The sequence below is a fragment of the Hydractinia symbiolongicarpus genome, chromosome 13 (genome assembly GCF_029227915.1).
Source record: "Hydractinia symbiolongicarpus strain clone_291-10 chromosome 13, HSymV2.1, whole genome shotgun sequence".
Classification (NCBI taxonomy): domain Eukaryota; kingdom Metazoa; phylum Cnidaria; class Hydrozoa; order Anthoathecata; family Hydractiniidae; genus Hydractinia; species Hydractinia symbiolongicarpus.
Window position 1 is genome coordinate 12,745,303 of NC_079887.1, and position 22,800 is coordinate 12,768,102.

The following is a 22,800-nucleotide window of genomic DNA, read 5'->3' on the forward strand; positions in this document are numbered from 1 at the left end:
TCATGAAGACAGGGAACTTTTCCAACCACCGTCTTGGGCAATGACTTGTGAAAATATGTCAATCGCCAACTTTTTAGGTAAAAAAAGTCTCATAATAAAAGCGTGTGGAATAAAAAAGTGTGGAACTTATGTGTGAACTGAGTGCTAATTGCATTAATTACTCTCCACAAACACCCCAGATATGTCAATTTGCACTAAACTTGCATAAAAATTAAAATGACACTAACGTAAATTAAATGAGTGCTTAATTACTTCTAAATAATCCCATGGAACCCCAATTTCGTACACAAAATGATTAAATAATTATGTATAAAAATTTGTAATCTTTTGGATCACCGAAAATATTGATTTAAATCTTTTTAACAAATTCCCTCTTCAAATCATTGAAATGCTGCCTTAAAGAGACTGACTGAATAGTAACCTAATGCTAGCTCAGTTTGTGCTACATAAGTATTGTTGTTTTTTGAGCAGAGTTTATCAAAATATCCGCCATTAGCATTTTCAAGAAATTGAGTGAGAGAGTAAGTGTAAGGCCTAAATACAGAAACTTTCAATGAACTTTTTCAGAAGTTCAATTTTACATAAAAGGATTTATATCATAGAATGTTCAAAATTTTCTGGATCACTTTCAAAGACATCGAGTTAAAGCATTTTTTATATTTTTGAGAATACTATAAAATATTTTGTAAAATAATCTTTTATTTATTGAAATATTTATATAAAGAATTTAGATTAGCCGAAGTTTTTATACATTTAAGTATTGTTATAAATACATGAAATTTCTGAATACTGCAATTTTTGTTATTCTTTTCATCCTTATTTTTATTATTATTAGTCTTAATATATGGCGCCTGTGATTAGTATTATAGTCGGGCACTACTTTGAGGATTGCATTACGCACCTTTTACGAAATACGAAATACAGCCTATAAATGATCTTGGGATGTTCTTAACTTACCGTAAATTACGAATAATCGCCGGAAAGAGGAGCCTTTACAGAATTTCAGTCATTAGAGGGGGAGAGGGGCTGAGGGGAAGGGGGGGGGGCAGTTATTTATGCAGGGGCGTTTATTTAGCGAGGGGTGGTTATCCTGTAATTTATTTTTATAATTCGGTAATTGGGATAATTTTGATGCACTTTATTTGTTATGGTTTGTTTATATTTTCATTAAAAAAAATATATAGTCAAGCTTCGTCTTGGAAGGGCTAAAAAGGCGTTACAAGCGTATAAAAGTCGCCCAATATTGTTGGGTCACTATTAGTACATCTCTATTAGTACATCTCTACTGACATTGATGCATCGTCCACTGAATCTGCAACCAGATATAATATGATTATTGTACCAACACTCATTAAGCGTTTTTATCATTCTTTCTGTTATAATTGAAATCCCGAGGAGGATATAGTTTTCGTAACTGTCTCGAAAACTTTTAACGTACAAAGTAAGTTTGCATATCCACTTTCTTCCTACTTCACCGCAAATAACTTTCGCCATAACAATCCACAGTTAAAAGTCAAAATTACGAAAACCAACCAAGCCAAATTTATTTTTTAAATTAACGTTTTTTTATGATTCCTTCGTGACACTGTCTAACTTTTTTCCCATTATATTTTTTGGGGGGACGGTACGTTTTGACTGAGTAATTATAACCTGATGACAATGCACGCATGCTGTTTACTCTGACGAATTTAAATAGGAATATTTTATGTAAACCAAAGTAATAGCATAACGGGTTACAAATCATATACATTCCCATCTTGATCCTGCGTATTCCATACAAAGTTTTAAATTAAAAAATTTGTGACGGTGTCTAACTAATTTTTGCACCTTTAACCCTATTCAATTCGCGGTTTTTCGAACATATTATGACCGGCGGGGAAGGGGGCAGAAATCCGTTTTTCCGATTTTCGGGTAAAATCCGAAAAATCGCAAAATCGGATTAACCACGTGTCCAAAACATGCAAAATAATTCTTCGTGATGAAACAAAGTTGTGTTGTAAGTTTCAAGTTCTAACGATAATCCTAACAAGAGTTGTTATATGTTCCCCATTATAAGGGTTTCATAGAGATTTTTAGGGTAGTTTCGAGTAATAGCCAATATCAAAGTCTCTGAACGGTATGGAACCTAAATATTTGGGTTGCAGGTGACTAATAGATCAATATTGAAACTCAGTAAGTATCGTACCATTCAACGTAGCATTAAGGAGTTATTAAAAAAACCATTGGTGAGGGGGGGGGGCGGAATTTTTTCTCGCATTTTATTTCAACGCACCTAGGTTTCATGTGTATTATCTATTTAGAAAACCCACCCTCACGGGTATTATTGAAAAGAGAACCCAAATAAGAGCATCAATGAATAGCCTATTTCTCAGATCTAGAAGTTTTCGAAATATTAACTTTTATTTTACATAAATGGTTCGGTTTTACAAAACTTAAACGCATTCGCACTTTTACTTTATGACTTTGGTTTTCCTCTTTTCTTCATCTTTCGATATGTTTGGAATACCGTGTTTGTGCTTCCGTTAACAACTTGCAGCTTCGATTTACTGACCAATCAAGAGGTTGGAAAATATTTATCACTTAGAACAACACACATCTTTACATCGGGTTCAGAGACTGCCTTGGTTACAATTCAATACACTGCCCATTGAACACACCTGCGATTTAAAACCGTGGTTGATCTCTTAGTAGTGAGAACTTGACTTTTAAACACAAGGAACCAGGATTTTCTTAAGTAACACAATACTGGTATCTTCGTTTGACCAATGGCTTTCGGCTCAGACTATATATCCATATTTTTTCTGTTATAACAAACACGATTTTATGGCTAAAATACTATTATCTTTCACCAAAAATATTTAGCTTCAACAATTCCTCTTTAAATTAATTCATAAATAATTAATTAATTCTGCCGAATATAGTTTAAGTCTACGCACTTGCGAAATTGTACAGAAAGAAATGACGTAATTATTAAAGAGAAACGTTGATAACAACAAAGATGGCGCATTATTTAGAAATTTAAGACGACCTTCATTATGCTACACTGCACGAGCTATAACTATCGATAGCATTTTCGTTTTGTTTTAAAATTCTCTGACATGCTTGGTGAACCATGGAGCCATGATACGGTGTGCGGAAATCTTTTTATTCGGAATATTTTTCTTTTAACAGCATTCGATGCAGCAGGTCTTTAATCTTTAAAAAAAACAAAAGGCTATTGTTAAAAAAAATAAGACTGAACAAAAAAAAACCGCACACCGTTTTAACAGGGTTAACCCAAGGTTCCTTTAAAAACAGAAGCTGATGAAAAATGTTGAGATTGTAAAAAGTTGCAGCTCTTAGAAGCCGATTTTTTTCTTGTTTATGATATATATTTAAATAGAAATTTCTGCTGACTCAGCAATTTCAGTGTTAAGATAAAATCATTTCATTACGTATTAAGGCCTATATTTTCAGAAAATAGTAAAGAAAATGGTATAAATAAAACACTGAGTAAATAATTCAGCTATTTAGACAGCTAAAAAAGGGTTAGTGCCACATTAAAACTGTACAATTTTTGTGCATAGAATAATAGAAAAAAAGAATATTCCGCGAATTTATTTGTTAGGACCATATTAGCAAAAAATGACAATAATTAGTCTTACTGGTGCTGGTTTTTCAACAATTGATATGTATATTTTTTCAAGTACTACATATCACTCTTTTTATGCTCTTTTATAGTGGCCAAATTAAAAAATTACCCAAAAAATCAATAAACTTAAAAAGGACAATTTTAGAACTCATAGCTTCTGACACATTAGCCTTTAAACCTATAAATCTGCCATTTAGTAATCAGTGAGATGTTATCTCTTCCTCTGTCTAACATGATTTAGATTTTTGTTTTTAGGTAGCTGCAACCAGTGACAAAAAGTTTGGCTCCACTGCAGTTGTTTGGAATCTTTTAAAGTTAGCAAAATTGACAATACTCTGCAGCCGGGAGACTGTGAAGGTGCAATTCCTGTATATGTGTACGCATTTCAAAACAGCGTCTATGGGACGCTAGTCGTTAGCCAAAATTGCGGAAAACCCCACGTCAGGTGCAACGAAGTACTAAAATATAGAAAAAAGGGGCTATACTTACATTAGCAACAATTAGCCCAGCTTAAGAGGTTGGATTTAACCCAATAGCCAAAAATTCTAAGTCTCGAATCCTCTGTGACCGAACATAATATGTTGTGAAGGAACATGTATGAACGAAAATGTTGCGAACGAATATGCTGTGAACGAACACGTTGTGAAATCAGCTTCACAGGTCATATCTCTCTGTGTATAATTTTTTACCTCGGTACACGCCGTCCCTGTTAAGGCGTCCGTATTTTCAGCTGTCACAAATATCTATATCTGTTCCATCTATTCCGCAAAGTACATCGAGAATTTGCTTGCAAATGGCGAGAATGTTTAACCATTTTTTTATATCAAGTTCATTGCACTCTTTACATATGTGCAAAGGAAATTATTCGTTCCTTAAAGTTCTCGGTTCGAAATACAAATTTTGTCTGCCGGCGTGTTTAAAAATTCAAAATGGCAATTATTACGTTATACGACAAGATGGAAAACTTGCTTGACAGACGAACATGCAAAGCATTATAAAACGACAAAATAGGAAAGTTTTAAACAAAGAAACTCCTACACAGCTACCTTGTAATTGTCGAAACAAAAGCAATTGCCCATCAAATGGCGACTGCTTACCAACAAGTATCATTTATAAAGCTAGCGTAACATGAAAATTAGAAGGACCACTTTAACATTTCGTGGAGTGTTGCGTGGCGTGCTCCTCTGCACAAACGAGGATCAAGAGTCTGCAATTTGTGCCTGGCGGAAAAAGTGTATATCATCCGTGCAGAACCTAGAGGTCTACTCAATAAAAAGCAGCTTTAAGTATAGCTTGAAAAATGCAAAAAACAAGAAACTTGTAGTTGCTATAATTTGTAGTTTTTAACTTGTGTTAACCATATAATCGCTTTGAATATTTCATTGAGCACTCTTTATTTATATTCCTTACCAAAGAACATAACATACATATATTATTATATATATACTACTGTATATTGTTGTCATGTCTTGTAAATGGATTTAATTTTATCCAATGTGTTTAATTGAAATATATATTAAAAATCATTAAATGTCAATTACAAAAATGTTGTAATATTTAGTGCAGTATGAAATCAATTAACAGAAAGACTTTCTTCACCAGACTCCCATATCAATGATTTTACGTACAATTGACCAATAGGGCTGGGCACAAGCTACAGAAATTAATCATTTAGATTTATACTAACATTAAAAACTTTAAAAAATATACGGAAGGACTTTATTCCTTATATATTAATGTGATATTTTGACTGTTTTTATATATAAGTCCTGCCCCACAACATTTATTAAGTCGAGACAGTAACAAAAGTTTGCAAAATGAGGCTGGTTTTTTTCTCAAGAATGCTAACAGCATTAGGCATACTTCTATTTCGCTGTGTTATTGGAGAATTTAAAAGTAACTTCCACACCTTTAACGCACAAATGATAAAAGAAGCGAGAATTTTACACAAAGTAGAAAGTGTTTCTCTTACAAACTGTTACATAAAATGTCAAACAACACCATCTTGCGTATCTTTTGGTGTAGAGTCAGTCTATAAATTCAAGTCTTGCTACCTGTTGGGGAAGTTACCTTCCAAACCATCTAAAAAAGTGAAGTATTTGCAAGTTTTAGAAGGTGTAAGTTGTTTTCATATTACCTGTAACTGAAGATGTATTGTACATTAAAAATTTTACTGTGATTTTAACCTGTAGGCAAGTATAGGAACAGAAACTACTAAAATGACTCCGGAAAAAACAGAAACAACTGCAATGACACCGGAAGAAGCAGCAAGTACTGCTACCACACCGGAAAAAGCGACAGAGACTTTAACAACACCGGCAAGAGCAGCATCATCTGCAATGACACCGGAAGAAGTAACAACAACAAGAGCAACTACAACAGCAGATGTATCGGCAACAATAACGCAACAACAGACAACACCGGATACAGTGAGTAAAATGATAAGACAATTTCTTCCCCTTCAAGTCATATATTACGATGCTGACGTATAAGAATAGACACCCCAAGAAAAGCTGTAGAACTTTCAAAAGCGCCTCTACATTTTAAAACGTTTTATAGGCTTTGCTAATGTAAACGGAGGTTAATTCGTCAAAGGCGGTAAAAATGAAAGTTCTAAACTAATTCGAAAATTTTGTACACCTATGCTAATAAGTACAAGTTCTAGCTTAAACTTTAAATGTTGTTTCAGGGAAATTGCAGCTGTCGACCAGAAACTGTTTGCTATTCATATCATTGTCAATGTCTGAAGAAGGGATTCATCGGAGAGAAGTGCAATATAAGTAAGAGAATTATACATATCCTTTTTTTTCTAATTATTTCTTTTAAAGGGAGTACTGCAACAACTGGAAAACCACAATCACAATATAAATTACTGCAACATTCCAAATCTCTTAACCAAAAGCGTTTTTGTGTATGTAAAGCGCACGCTGAATTTGTAAATGTTTTCTTGTGAATAATCATAGCGAATTTGGAATTCAAATCTTACTTTTTTAATTTAATCTGACATCTCCAAAAGTTGCGTATTTATTATTTTGTGAGCATGCGTAAACTCTTTCATTTTTTAAATCCTCCCGTATCGCGAAACAAATTGTTTTTCAATGCAGATATTGGATTAGTGCAGATAACGTTGGCGTTTGCTTGACGTGTCCGCGTAAATCTCAAATACTGGCAATGTGATGCCGTTTGGTAATTTCAAGAATTGCATACTATTTACGATTATGGACTAGGTTAATAGTGCGTGAATTTTAGAATTTTTTCCTTCGATGTTCCAGGAAGTAATAATGCCCTCTTTTACATATTGCCCATAATTATTTTGCATTCCTTTTAGATGCAAGTTTTTCTCTGACATCTCACATACAGACGAGAAGAGTACCGGTCATATTAAAGCCAATTGCTTTGTATAAAGAACTCACTATCACATTTTGGTTGATGCTGACAGAAAATGTAACTTCAGTGACGCAACATATTTTCACAATGTCTCTCCTACCGATTACGAACAATCACTGTAATGACCTTGGGGTGATTAGATATATAGATGGGAATAACTTAAGAGTGTATATTGCACAACTAGCGTACGACATGGTAAGCTTTCAGATTTGTTTCTCGATATTTGTGTCAAGTGTTAATAATAGATTAAAATAAGTATTAGCAGTATGGCAGTGAAAAATTTCCATATTTGTTATGCTTAGGTAATACCAGAACCTGTGCACAAGTGGACTCATATTGGAGTTATATACAGCGATCTTGGCTTTAAAATTTACATGAACGGAAGATATTTAGGAAAATATGTATTTACCAAGGTAAATGCAAAAACAGTGAACTTTGTTCAAATTATACTTGCAAACGATGCGGACGAAACAACTTCCCAGACATGCGTTCCCGGGTTAGCAGAGGAAGGTGCCATTGGGAGTATATCTCATTTCTTTGTGTGGAGTAGAGCATTAATTCCATCAGAGATAGCGAAGGCGTATGAAATGGATCCCGTGATGAACGACCTTTTGATTTCCTGGGAGGAATTTCGATTAAACTCAGATTTAGTGACCCCCTATCCCTTTTGATTTGATAACCAGTTTAAAGACGGTGCACGGACCTCAATAATGTCGCTATTGTTATGGAACTTGCATTTTATGCACATTTTGACATTGTTATTCTAAAATAATTTGAAATCTATTTCACTTGTTAAAAACAATAATTGAATTGTAATGTTTTCGCCGAAGCCTTTTTATTATGCAAAACATGGTTCGATGACTGTAGACGGAGCAGAGACAAACAATTGTAATAGATTTTTATTTTGCTTCGAAATTCTCTACTTGTTAGCTTATATCACAGATGAAAAAAGAACCAAGAAATCTCACTTGTAAATGGTGTAAGAAAGGACTTTTATATTTTTGTTGTTACCGGCGTCCTTTTGTTCACCCTTTATGTGATATTTTTGGGTTTTCCATTTTGCAACTGTTTTTTCTTTGATTTATTTTCTATGTAATTCTACAATAAGTTGAGCCTTTCGTACATTCAAGTTGTGAATAATATTTATTTTGAGGTGGGAGCTTCTTATAAACATCTCACATGAGGGGGTCAAAGAGTACTTTCATTTTCTTGCAGACTTTATTGTTGCTTATCGTTTCACATTATTTGTTATTTGGTTGCCTACAATTTTAATGTACTTAAAAATAAAAGTATATATAACCTTCAAATAACTTTGTTAATTTATATAAGACTATGGCTGACTAGTTAGCTACAATACAACTTTGAACATTATTTTACCGAAGTAACGGTGGAAGTTTGGAGCGATTGTTAGAAGCAACAAAGAAGAAACAAAGTCAAAAATTTGTGACGGTGTCTAACTAATTTTTGCACCTTTAACCCTATTCAATTCGCGGTTTTTCGAACATATTATGACCGGCGGGGAAGGGGGCAGAAATCCGTTTTTCCGATTTTCGGGTAAAATCCGAAAAATCGCAAAATCGGATTAACCACGTGTCCAAAACATGCAAAATAATTCTTCGTGATGAAACAAAGTTGTGTTGTAAGTTTCAAGTTCTAACGATAATCCTAACAAGAGTTGTTATATGTTCCCCATTATAAGGGTTTCATAGAGATTTTTAGGGTAGTTTCGAGTAATAGCCAATATCAAAGTCTCTGAACGGTATGGAACCTAAATATTTGGGTTGCAGGTGACTAATAGATCAATATTGAAACTCAGTAAGTATCGTACCATTCAACGTAGCATTAAGGAGTTATTAAAAAAACCATTGGTGAGGGGGGGGGGCGGAATTTTTTCTCGCATTTTATTTCAACGCACCTAGGTTTCATGTGTATTATCTATTTAGAAAACCCACCCTCACGGGTATTATTGAAAAGAGAACCCAAATAAGAGCATCAATGAATAGCCTATTTCTCAGATCTAGAAGTTTTCGAAATATTAACTTTTATTTTACATAAATGGTTCGGTTTTACAAAACTTAAACGCATTCGCACTTTTACTTTATGACTTTGGTTTTCCTCTTTTCTTCATCTTTCGATATGTTTGGAATACCGTGTTTGTGCTTCCGTTAACAACTTGCAGCTTCGATTTACTGACCAATCAAGAGGTTGGAAAATATTTATCACTTAGAACAACACACATCTTTACATCGGGTTCAGAGACTGCCTTGGTTACAATTCAATACACTGCCCATTGAACACACCTGCGATTTAAAACCGTGGTTGATCTCTTAGTAGTGAGAACTTGACTTTTAAACACAAGGAACCAGGATTTTCTTAAGTAACACAATACTGGTATCTTCGTTTGACCAATGGCTTTCGGCTCAGACTATATATCCATATTTTTTCTGTTATAACAAACACGATTTTATGGCTAAAATACTATTATCTTTCACCAAAAATATTTAGCTTCAACAATTCCTCTTTAAATTAATTCATAAATAATTAATTAATTCTGCCGAATATAGTTTAAGTCTACGCACTTGCGAAATTGTACAGAAAGAAATGACGTAATTATTAAAGAGAAACGTTGATAACAACAAAGATGGCGCATTATTTAGAAATTTAAGACGACCTTCATTATGCTACACTGCACGAGCTATAACTATCGATAGCATTTTCGTTTTGTTTTAAAATTCTCTGACATGCTTGGTGAACCATGGAGCCATGATACGGTGTGCGGAAATCTTTTTATTCGGAATATTTTTCTTTTAACAGCATTCGATGCAGCAGGTCTTTAATCTTTAAAAAAAACAAAAGGCTATTGTTAAAAAAAATAAGACTGAACAAAAAAAAACCGCACACCGTTTTAACAGGGTTAACCCAAGGTTCCTTTAAAAACAGAAGCTGATGAAAAATGTTGAGATTGTAAAAAGTTGCAGCTCTTAGAAGCCGATTTTTTTCTTGTTTATGATATATATTTAAATAGAAATTTCTGCTGACTCAGCAATTTCAGTGTTAAGATAAAATCATTTCATTACGTATTAAGGCCTATATTTTCAGAAAATAGTAAAGAAAATGGTATAAATAAAACACTGAGTAAATAATTCAGCTATTTAGACAGCTAAAAAAGGGTTAGTGCCACATTAAAACTGTACAATTTTTGTGCATAGAATAATAGAAAAAAAGAATATTCCGCGAATTTATTTGTTAGGACCATATTAGCAAAAAATGACAATAATTAGTCTTACTGGTGCTGGTTTTTCAACAATTGATATGTATATTTTTTCAAGTACTACATATCACTCTTTTTATGCTCTTTTATAGTGGCCAAATTAAAAAATTACCCAAAAAATCAATAAACTTAAAAAGGACAATTTTAGAACTCATAGCTTCTGACACATTAGCCTTTAAACCTATAAATCTGCCATTTAGTAATCAGTGAGATGTTATCTCTTCCTCTGTCTAACATGATTTAGATTTTTGTTTTTAGGTAGCTGCAACCAGTGACAAAAAGTTTGGCTCCACTGCAGTTGTTTGGAATCTTTTAAAGTTAGCAAAATTGACAATACTCTGCAGCCGGGAGACTGTGAAGGTGCAATTCCTGTATATGTGTACGCATTTCAAAACAGCGTCTATGGGACGCTAGTCGTTAGCCAAAATTGCGGAAAACCCCACGTCAGGTGCAACGAAGTACTAAAATATAGAAAAAAGGGGCTATACTTACATTAGCAACAATTAGCCCAGCTTAAGAGGTTGGATTTAACCCAATAGCCAAAAATTCTAAGTCTCGAATCCTCTGTGACCGAACATAATATGTTGTGAAGGAACATGTATGAACGAAAATGTTGCGAACGAATATGCTGTGAACGAACACGTTGTGAAATCAGCTTCACAGGTCATATCTCTCTGTGTATAATTTTTTACCTCGGTACACGCCGTCCCTGTTAAGGCGTCCGTATTTTCAGCTGTCACAAATATCTATATCTGTTCCATCTATTCCGCAAAGTACATCGAGAATTTGCTTGCAAATGGCGAGAATGTTTAACCATTTTTTTATATCAAGTTCATTGCACTCTTTACATATGTGCAAAGGAAATTATTCGTTCCTTAAAGTTCTCGGTTCGAAATACAAATTTTGTCTGCCGGCGTGTTTAAAAATTCAAAATGGCAATTATTACGTTATACGACAAGATGGAAAACTTGCTTGACAGACGAACATGCAAAGCATTATAAAACGACAAAATAGGAAAGTTTTAAACAAAGAAACTCCTACACAGCTACCTTGTAATTGTCGAAACAAAAGCAATTGCCCATCAAATGGCGACTGCTTACCAACAAGTATCATTTATAAAGCTAGCGTAACATGAAAATTAGAAGGACCACTTTAACATTTCGTGGAGTGTTGCGTGGCGTGCTCCTCTGCACAAACGAGGATCAAGAGTCTGCAATTTGTGCCTGGCGGAAAAAGTGTATATCATCCGTGCAGAACCTAGAGGTCTACTCAATAAAAAGCAGCTTTAAGTATAGCTTGAAAAATGCAAAAAACAAGAAACTTGTAGTTGCTATAATTTGTAGTTTTTAACTTGTGTTAACCATATAATCGCTTTGAATATTTCATTGAGCACTCTTTATTTATATTCCTTACCAAAGAACATAACATACATATATTATTATATATATACTACTGTATATTGTTGTCATGTCTTGTAAATGGATTTAATTTTATCCAATGTGTTTAATTGAAATATATATTAAAAATCATTAAATGTCAATTACAAAAATGTTGTAATATTTAGTGCAGTATGAAATCAATTAACAGAAAGACTTTCTTCACCAGACTCCCATATCAATGATTTTACGTACAATTGACCAATAGGGCTGGGCACAAGCTACAGAAATTAATCATTTAGATTTATACTAACATTAAAAACTTTAAAAAATATACGGAAGGACTTTATTCCTTATATATTAATGTGATATTTTGACTGTTTTTATATATAAGTCCTGCCCCACAACATTTATTAAGTCGAGACAGTAACAAAAGTTTGCAAAATGAGGCTGGTTTTTTTCTCAAGAATGCTAACAGCATTAGGCATACTTCTATTTCGCTGTGTTATTGGAGAATTTAAAAGTAACTTCCACACCTTTAACGCACAAATGATAAAAGAAGCGAGAATTTTACACAAAGTAGAAAGTGTTTCTCTTACAAACTGTTACATAAAATGTCAAACAACACCATCTTGCGTATCTTTTGGTGTAGAGTCAGTCTATAAATTCAAGTCTTGCTACCTGTTGGGGAAGTTACCTTCCAAACCATCTAAAAAAGTGAAGTATTTGCAAGTTTTAGAAGGTGTAAGTTGTTTTCATATTACCTGTAACTGAAGATGTATTGTACATTAAAAATTTTACTGTGATTTTAACCTGTAGGCAAGTATAGGAACAGAAACTACTAAAATGACTCCGGAAAAAACAGAAACAACTGCAATGACACCGGAAGAAGCAGCAAGTACTGCTACCACACCGGAAAAAGCGACAGAGACTTTAACAACACCGGCAAGAGCAGCATCATCTGCAATGACACCGGAAGAAGTAACAACAACAAGAGCAACTACAACAGCAGATGTATCGGCAACAATAACGCAACAACAGACAACACCGGATACAGTGAGTAAAATGATAAGACAATTTCTTCCCCTTCAAGTCATATATTACGATGCTGACGTATAAGAATAGACACCCCAAGAAAAGCTGTAGAACTTTCAAAAGCGCCTCTACATTTTAAAACGTTTTATAGGCTTTGCTAATGTAAACGGAGGTTAATTCGTCAAAGGCGGTAAAAATGAAAGTTCTAAACTAATTCGAAAATTTTGTACACCTATGCTAATAAGTACAAGTTCTAGCTTAAACTTTAAATGTTGTTTCAGGGAAATTGCAGCTGTCGACCAGAAACTGTTTGCTATTCATATCATTGTCAATGTCTGAAGAAGGGATTCATCGGAGAGAAGTGCAATATAAGTAAGAGAATTATACATATCCTTTTTTTTCTAATTATTTCTTTTAAAGGGAGTACTGCAACAACTGGAAAACCACAATCACAATATAAATTACTGCAACATTCCAAATCTCTTAACCAAAAGCGTTTTTGTGTATGTAAAGCGCACGCTGAATTTGTAAATGTTTTCTTGTGAATAATCATAGCGAATTTGGAATTCAAATCTTACTTTTTTAATTTAATCTGACATCTCCAAAAGTTGCGTATTTATTATTTTGTGAGCATGCGTAAACTCTTTCATTTTTTAAATCCTCCCGTATCGCGAAACAAATTGTTTTTCAATGCAGATATTGGATTAGTGCAGATAACGTTGGCGTTTGCTTGACGTGTCCGCGTAAATCTCAAATACTGGCAATGTGATGCCGTTTGGTAATTTCAAGAATTGCATACTATTTACGATTATGGACTAGGTTAATAGTGCGTGAATTTTAGAATTTTTTCCTTCGATGTTCCAGGAAGTAATAATGCCCTCTTTTACATATTGCCCATAATTATTTTGCATTCCTTTTAGATGCAAGTTTTTCTCTGACATCTCACATACAGACGAGAAGAGTACCGGTCATATTAAAGCCAATTGCTTTGTATAAAGAACTCACTATCACATTTTGGTTGATGCTGACAGAAAATGTAACTTCAGTGACGCAACATATTTTCACAATGTCTCTCCTACCGATTACGAACAATCACTGTAATGACCTTGGGGTGATTAGATATATAGATGGGAATAACTTAAGAGTGTATATTGCACAACTAGCGTACGACATGGTAAGCTTTCAGATTTGTTTCTCGATATTTGTGTCAAGTGTTAATAATAGATTAAAATAAGTATTAGCAGTATGGCAGTGAAAAATTTCCATATTTGTTATGCTTAGGTAATACCAGAACCTGTGCACAAGTGGACTCATATTGGAGTTATATACAGCGATCTTGGCTTTAAAATTTACATGAACGGAAGATATTTAGGAAAATATGTATTTACCAAGGTAAATGCAAAAACAGTGAACTTTGTTCAAATTATACTTGCAAACGATGCGGACGAAACAACTTCCCAGACATGCGTTCCCGGGTTAGCAGAGGAAGGTGCCATTGGGAGTATATCTCATTTCTTTGTGTGGAGTAGAGCATTAATTCCATCAGAGATAGCGAAGGCGTATGAAATGGATCCCGTGATGAACGACCTTTTGATTTCCTGGGAGGAATTTCGATTAAACTCAGATTTAGTGACCCCCTATCCCTTTTGATTTGATAACCAGTTTAAAGACGGTGCACGGACCTCAATAATGTCGCTATTGTTATGGAACTTGCATTTTATGCACATTTTGACATTGTTATTCTAAAATAATTTGAAATCTATTTCACTTGTTAAAAACAATAATTGAATTGTAATGTTTTCGCCGAAGCCTTTTTATTATGCAAAACATGGTTCGATGACTGTAGACGGAGCAGAGACAAACAATTGTAATAGATTTTTATTTTGCTTCGAAATTCTCTACTTGTTAGCTTATATCACAGATGAAAAAAGAACCAAGAAATCTCACTTGTAAATGGTGTAAGAAAGGACTTTTATATTTTTGTTGTTACCGGCGTCCTTTTGTTCACCCTTTATGTGATATTTTTGGGTTTTCCATTTTGCAACTGTTTTTTCTTTGATTTATTTTCTATGTAATTCTACAATAAGTTGAGCCTTTCGTACATTCAAGTTGTGAATAATATTTATTTTGAGGTGGGAGCTTCTTATAAACATCTCACATGAGGGGGTCAAAGAGTACTTTCATTTTCTTGCAGACTTTATTGTTGCTTATCGTTTCACATTATTTGTTATTTGGTTGCCTACAATTTTAATGTACTTAAAAATAAAAGTATATATAACCTTCAAATAACTTTGTTAATTTATATAAGACTATGGCTGACTAGTTAGCTACAATACAACTTTGAACATTATTTTACCGAAGTAACGGTGGAAGTTTGGAGCGATTGTTAGAAGCAACAAAGAAGAAACAAAGTTATTACACTGAAACGGATGTGCAGCATTGCTTACCGTTACTAAGCGCTCAGCCTGGTGTCACAATTTTTTTTAAAAACTTTTACAGGAACATATGCCGCTGAATAAAAATATGTTGGCTAACTGTATTTGCTAAGACGGGTTAACAACAGCTTGTAGAACGGTGTTTTTATTTCACCTAAATTTGCAGGAAAGTGTTTTTTTTTAAAGTATATAACGAAACACCATATATATTGCTGCGTGCACTTCACATAATATGCAGAAAATTTTATATCTGTACTGAAAAGCTCCAGCTTGATGTGTGGCACAGTTTACTGCTCTTATTAAGTGTTTAACCTGGCGCTGAACGCCGGGTCATACATTAACTCCCGACTGATCTTTATAATAATAGCCATTGTCTGTCTGTCAGCCCAAACTCTGTAACATTAAAGTATTGACGAAATCTTTAGGCTGAAAATGACAACTACGATATATTCATGTTGACTCTGCTTAGACGTGCGAATTAAAGTTTATTTATTTTGTCCGAGATTTATTACGGGAGCAATTAATCGACGCAACGTTCTAGGATCGAGATTGTTTCGGTGGCGCGAGTGTTAGACCGGCTTCGGTGTCAAGCAATAACCCTGCTGTCAGATAACTGGAAAGTGGTTCGAGGACCTGCACAACACAAAACATTTCTATATTTACTTAGAAAAAAGGAATGAATCTCTTTAAGAAGTAGGTTCCGTGTAGCTAATCTCAGGATGTAAAATGTTTGTGGATCCATACATTACTAAATTTGATTTTGCTCGAAATATGTTAATATATGCTTATAAATTGTCATATCAAAGTGGTATTAGACAAGAGTGACAGCAAACATCATTTGTTTGATTACAAAACAGAATAAATCTGTTTATTGTGCATGAAAGATTACATACAGTGGAAGTTAGTTCAATTTTGTCTGGGAACATTATTTAAAATGGAGGCAGACCATATGTGATCGATTAATAATATATCTGATATATTATCGCCTATTTTCTTTCAATGTTAATTTACAGTTGAATTTATGTTTCTAAGATTTTGATTTTTGTACATCCCCTTAATAGAATTTAAAGTAGACTCCCATAAAAATATTACATAGCTAATTTATGAACAAAAAGTCTAATCGATTTATATACGTTTTTATAATGTCGTAATTTAAAATGTTTGTTGTAATTAGAAGAATTGAAGTTTGGATGGCGAGAGCGTAAAGACAAATACAATGTTTTTAATTTGTTTTCTTTTCTGTTAATTAGAATATAATAATAACTAACAGACCTTTAATATGAAGTTACAGTTCTCATTTACACCGCTGTATTATGAAGTATTATTAAGTACTATATAATAATATATTTAAAAAATGTAACTTTCCCGCAAGTTTACCTGAAATGAAAGCACGGCTTACAAACCGTTGTTATCTCTTTATAGCAAAAAAAATCAGTCAACGGGAAACAGTTTCCGTGAAAAAAATTGTGACACTGGGCTGAGAAATTATTACAGGTAAACCGTGTCGTACATGTATACAGGCGTAATACCCTTTGAAAAAAACTATATGGCAACCAGGGGCGGATCCAACATTTTTAACATGTCAGTCACATTTTTTGCAGAGCAAAAAAAAAAAAGCGCAGCAATTTACTGCGCCCAAAACGGCTGGGGGTCATCGAAGGCGCTGTAAGCCCCCACGGCGGGTCCGGGGCGCAGGCCCAGAAACCTTCGCTATTTTAAGCCTCTGCGTATTAAAAACGGCCCAAATAATGTCCAAATTATTAGCTTTGTTAGAGACGTTTTTTGCTCTAAAGTTTTGAATGGACAAGAAAATAACAAACCATCTTTTAAAGGGTTTCAAAAAAGTGTATGAAAATTAAAAAAAAAGAGTTTAAATTCAAATATTTTAAGACTGTTTCGCCCAATATCAGGGCTCGTCAGCATGTCTAGAAAATGCCTAATAACGTAATGTTAGCTATTCCAGACATGGAAAGTCTGCTATATGCTAAAGTAGGCTTAGCTAGGGGAAGCTGAATTGTTTTAACCACAATTACAAAAATGGTTGGCTTTAAAATTATCATCACATCCTTCATCAACACCTTGCAGACAAAACAGAATATGAGCTTGATCATAAGTATTTTTAGCATTTAATGATGTAAATACAGGTTCAACTTTGCACTTTGCACTACAGTTAAGAAAATAGGAAATTTGGTTTTCGGTTTTTGATGTATCTGTACTGTCTAGAGGCACAGCATAATTTTTCTTACCACTGGGAAATTTAATTATTTGGCGAAAGGTGGCAAAAGTTTTCTGTGTTCAGAGTACTAACCATTAACCAGCTAGTTTTATCAATTCCTATCTGACTTATTTCATTCAGAAAAATTGCTTTTAATGGTTTTTGTACTTGTATCTGTGTTAAAACAGATATGCTGTAAAAAATGCCTTATCGGCGTCCCCAAAAATTCTAAAATTAAAAAACTTAAGAACTACAATGATAGGTCAATGTATATTGGGCTCTCTTTCATTGATCTGGTCTAAAACTATACCATATCAAGTTTTAAGCCATTGTTTTAATTTTTGGACAAGTTATTGGACTTTTACCATTAGCGAAAAGTATGCTTTTTTATACTACCCACATAAAATTGCCACTTTGACTAATTGATTAGGAATTATTAATTTTTTTAAAAAATTCACAGACTTGTACTAATATCAAAATTCCTCAGATGATATATCCTATTAGTAAGCTATTAGTATCTGCAGGAAGTTATTATCAATCTAAGTGTGCTCTGGGCCTATTTTGTGAAAATTAAAAATTAAGTATAAAAAAAATATTTTTCATATTAAAGTTAGATGGTGCGTGCTTTTATTAGCTATATATAACAAGTGTTTAAGATGACAATAATAATAAAGCACTATCTTCTTAACATAAAGCAATTGCAGAACTCTCTAAGTTTTTGGTCAACAACAACAACAACTTTGAAAATAACCCACTCTGCATTGAAATTTCTACCTAGCTAGCTAGCTAGCTAGCTAGCTAGCTACATATGTTCCAATATCTATAGCTACGCAACTGTAATTATATTTTTGACATAAAGACTTGATTTAATGTAATAACCTTACGTATCTTTCTTGCACATTTAAAAAATTACTGCATCTCATTGCAGCACACATGGCGAGACACCATACCTGGTTACTCATTAGTCTTGCATGACTTCGTTTGGTCCGAAAAGCTCTTGATTGCTTTCATTTGGTCCGAAAAGTCATTGATTGCTTTCGTTTGGTCCGAAAAAACCCTCCTAACTGCTTTCGTTTGGTCCGAAATTCAAATTACACGGCATCGGTTACAAAAAAATTCAATGATTATTGAAAATACATGCTGTGTCACATTTCAAATGACGTAAATATTGGTAAAAGTCGTCCATTTTTGTAAACCAATCAGAATACCTTATTTCGGCCGGCAAGGCAATCACATTGCATGAAAGTTCTTCGGATGTCAGTCGCTTTTTGCCGTATCCATCAACTCAGTCACACAAGAGAAAGGTCCACAAAATAAAGGTCAACGTTCGCAGGGACTGCAGGATCACAGTACCCTATTATTTTTTACGATTCTTAGTAAAAATTATGTCAGTCGCGTGACGGCGCTGACGTAGGCTGGATCCGGCCCTGGCAACTCCGGTTTAAATAAAAAGACAGAAGCAGTTTGTTTTTAACATTGACCTAAGCAAAACAATTAATACAGATAAACCATATCGTACATGTATATAGGCGTAATACCCTTTCAAAAAAAAAACTTTGTTGCAACTTCGGTTTAAATAAAACCCCAGAAAACAGCTAGTCGTTTCCCCGTGCGGGTAAAACAATCGCTCATTCAAATAATAAAATGTGTAGCTACGTAGCATTTAGCAGAAGAATTATTGGTTAGAGAAATTGTTGTAGCTAAACTGCATTTAGTTACTTTCAGTATTTGGAAGGAGGTAGCTAAGGAGCCAGCTAGATGGATAAATTAAATATATAAACTAAATTCCGGATATATAACTTTCTCCCTTCAACAATAAATATTCTCCTTGGAAATAAAACATTACCAAAAAGAAAACATGGACTAGCTATTGTGAAGAATGTTTGTTGTTCTCTCAAATCTAGCGTATTTTTTATATGAAAAATATTTCAAGTTTAGTTTTCATTTAACGTTCATACACGCTTTTAAAACTACCTATCCAAATTTGTATACCACTCACTTCTGTGCTTCCGAATTTCGTTAATGCACGTTTTATGCAAATGATGTCGCAACGATGTCGAATATTTATGAACAAAACTTATCTGAAATATCTTATGACTCGTACTGTCAACTTTTCGATTTGTTGTTCTTTTACGTACCATGTCTCCTGTACCTCATATTTTGTTACTGTAAATATTTATATAACTATTTGATACGGCCCGTGGACTTAGGCAGAAGGACAATGAAAAAATAGGTTGCTTTAGATTTCTGCTGAAGTCAGTAGGGCATACAAAAAAATGGCAAAATTAGTTTATCCGTTAACTGCAATGTACAGAGTTCGGAACGCTGATGAGAAAAATGTGCAGGTACAGTATCATGTGCTATTAACGAACGGTTAAGATGACATAAAGGTTTAAAAATTTTGCTAAATTGCAGAACATTTTTATAGGTGATGTTTTATAGACTCAAAGACAATTGTGTTGAATATAATCCACTTTGCAAAAGTGACAGACAGACACACGGAAGTCCTGTATTATTATAAGAGATAGTCAATAAAAAAATCCACTTAGGCAAAAGGACAATGGAGAAATAGGGTGTTTTAGATATTCTGCTGACATCAGCAGTGCATATACAAAAAAAATTGGTGAAAATTTAGTTTATTCATTGCCTGTAATGTGTAGAGGCCGAAACGATGATCAAGAAAATGTATATGATCATGTGCTTTTGATGAGCGGTTGATGAGATATAAGGGTTTCAAAATTTTGATCACGTCAGCAATGGCCAGTTAAACGGTTGCAGAGATATTAGGGTTTGCAGGTTTTTTGTTGGCGTCATCAACCTGTCCATTCCGAAACGGATATTGGGACGAAGGTATGGGAAAATAGCCCAAATTGGTCCTAGATGGTCCCTAGTTACCCACGTGGTGAAAAATCATTGACGTCACCACCTCGTTTCCAAGTTATTTTGCCTCAAAATTTTATGTGCACTGTAATGGCTTCATTAATTTATTATACTTTCCTTTGACGTTATTATTATTTTTACGCTAAAAGTTTGGTAAATTACAGAACAATTTTATGGTCGATGTTTTACAGACTTTATCAAAGAAAATGATGAAGAATATAATCCACTTTGCAAAAGTGACAGAGAGACAAAACTGGCGTATTATTATAGAGACTAGTCGATAAGGCCCGTGGAAGAATCCACTTAGGCAAAAGGCTATTTCTTTAGATGTTTTGCTGACATAACCAATGCATATGCAAAATAATGTTCTTAAAATCTTACACAAAATGTCAAATGTCAAATCTTACACAAAATAAAAAAAGAACAGCTTGCAAGGTGCAAAATCTAGTTGATAAAAAGTTGCAACAACGACACTCACAATATCGACACTCATAACACCAATACTCACAACACGGATAATAACAATGTCAGAAATAACGCATCTCAAATATGTACATCTTATAAGTGATTATGTTAAAAACCGTCAGTATTTTATTCAGAAAAGTTGGCCTGCAAGAGTTAGCAGAAATCAACAAAAATAAGTTTTTTACACATTTTAAATATTGTCTTTCCCTTGAAGCTTATACAAAAATATGAAAAAGCCATTGTTTAGAAAAAGTTAAATGTAAATCTACAAAAATCAGTCATTTTAGTTGCATACCATTCTCTCACACAAAAATTTACACAAAATGTAAAAATCAACCAGAACACAAAGTTTTTTCTTTTTTAGTATGATGATCCGTACTGCCCCTTACCAACAATTCTGAACCTAAATGTCAAAAAATAAATAAGCAAAGAATAAACTTGAATTAAAAAAGATTATTATTTTGGAAACATTGTATCCCGTTCATAAACAAAAAGTTTACATAAAATGTAAAACAGATTGTTTTTTGAGAAACACATCAAAATCAACAAAAATGAGTTCATTCAACATGTCGTATATTGCTATACCAATCAATCTTCCACAAAAAGGTTATGAAACACCTCAAAATTTAGAAAAATCAGTCATTTCAGTCCATAACAAAACAATAATAAATAACTTAACACACACACTTTAAGTTCTACAAAATTCGTTCCACTTATCATATTGCATGTGGTCCCCCTTGTAAAGTGCCCAGGTAATGTTGGAATAACAACAGGAGTCATAGGCTAGAGCTAGCCATGGGATGGGGAGCTGGACTTGGAGGCTAACATTAGCTAGCTATCAGTAGCTAAGACACCCAGTTAAATATAATTAAACTGGGAACACTTAACTAAAACTAAAGCTAGCTATTTATGCTTAGTAAAACACATATCAAAAGAAGCAATAGTAATGTAAAATTAATAACATTACAGTTCAACAAATCAAAGTTCTCTGGTTTTTAGTCAGCCAACAGCTTTATGTAGCATTTTGAATTTTAGGACAATACATTAGTTACGCGCCAATGCACATAAATTATGTAACAAAACGTAAAAAAATATGGCTACTTACACGGTAAAATATAAAACTGTGGCTTTTCCTGGAAAATGCGAGTCTGCTTGCTCCACCTACATAAAACCCAAACGTCTATTTGTGATTTCAAATCCGCTTTAAACTTTAGCCTTTGTTTTCTACTTCTAACTTTACTTTGCACCTAGCTCCACTTCTCACTTCACTTTTCAGCTTCTTCATTTGGCGTCTTTTCTTTTTAAATATATAGCTATGCTTTTTTAAACCACTTTTTTCCCTTTTTTCAAGGTAAAGGGGTCGTTCTTCTGTGCTTTTTTTGGTGGCCTTTACTTTCCACTTCTAAATTTACTTTGCTTCTAGCTCCACGTAGCTCCGCTTTCACTTCCCACTTCACTTTTTTACTTCTTCACTTGGACTTTTTTCTTTTTAAATATGCTTTTTTGAACCAATTATTTTACCTTTTTCAAGATCGTTCTTTTGTGGGTTTTTTTTGGTCGCGAGAGGACACCATTTTTCGAAAGTTAGCCGTTAAATTTATTTCAGCAAATCAAATTGAGTCGTTTTTATCACGTGATGTAAACAAAGTAAACCCGCTAGCAAAATGGACATATTTTTTTCGGTGACTTCATAGAGAATTTCGGCATCTTCAAAGGAAAATGAAGATATCAACTTTGCCTGTCACAGACACACGGAGCAGGCGTATTATTATATAGATATACATTGTGTGAATTTATTAAGAATTTTACATTTACTTTTTTTGTTTTAATTTTGATACTAGTCGGTGGCTCGTCGACGTCGCCCGTCCTTTATGTACCGCATTTCGTGAGTGTCACTGCTGCAGTTACCATTCTGCGTGACAGACAGATGTATATGGGTAATTTAATGTGGACTAGCCGGGGGAAACCGCGTCGAAACGCCGGCTTAAGCCACAAGTAACAGTGTTACTCAGTGTTAAACGCCTGGCAGAACGATTAATATGAACCGTAAACTGTGCTACACATTCAGTTGAAGAAAAAAGCATTTCGTTAACACAGGACTGAGC

At 33.9% G+C, this 22,800-nt stretch overlaps 2 protein-coding genes across 2 annotated transcripts; both read left to right on the top strand.

The window, feature by feature from the left end:
- Positions 1-5,384: 5,384 nt before the first annotated feature.
- Positions 5,385-7,998, top strand: LOC130622885 (uncharacterized). The gene is made up of 5 exons (XM_057438342.1): positions 5,385-5,748; positions 5,824-6,060; positions 6,321-6,411; positions 6,960-7,213; positions 7,321-7,998. The coding sequence occupies exons 1-5, from the start codon at positions 5,449-5,451 to the stop codon at positions 7,687-7,689; spliced, it is 1,251 nt and encodes a 416-aa protein (XP_057294325.1). The 5' UTR covers positions 5,385-5,448; the 3' UTR covers positions 7,690-7,998.
- Positions 7,999-12,045: 4,047 nt separating this feature from the next.
- Positions 12,046-14,659, top strand: LOC130622886 (uncharacterized). The gene is made up of 5 exons (XM_057438343.1): positions 12,046-12,409; positions 12,485-12,721; positions 12,982-13,072; positions 13,621-13,874; positions 13,982-14,659. The coding sequence occupies exons 1-5, from the start codon at positions 12,110-12,112 to the stop codon at positions 14,348-14,350; spliced, it is 1,251 nt and encodes a 416-aa protein (XP_057294326.1). The 5' UTR covers positions 12,046-12,109; the 3' UTR covers positions 14,351-14,659.
- The last annotated feature ends 8,141 nt before the right edge of the window (positions 14,660-22,800 follow it).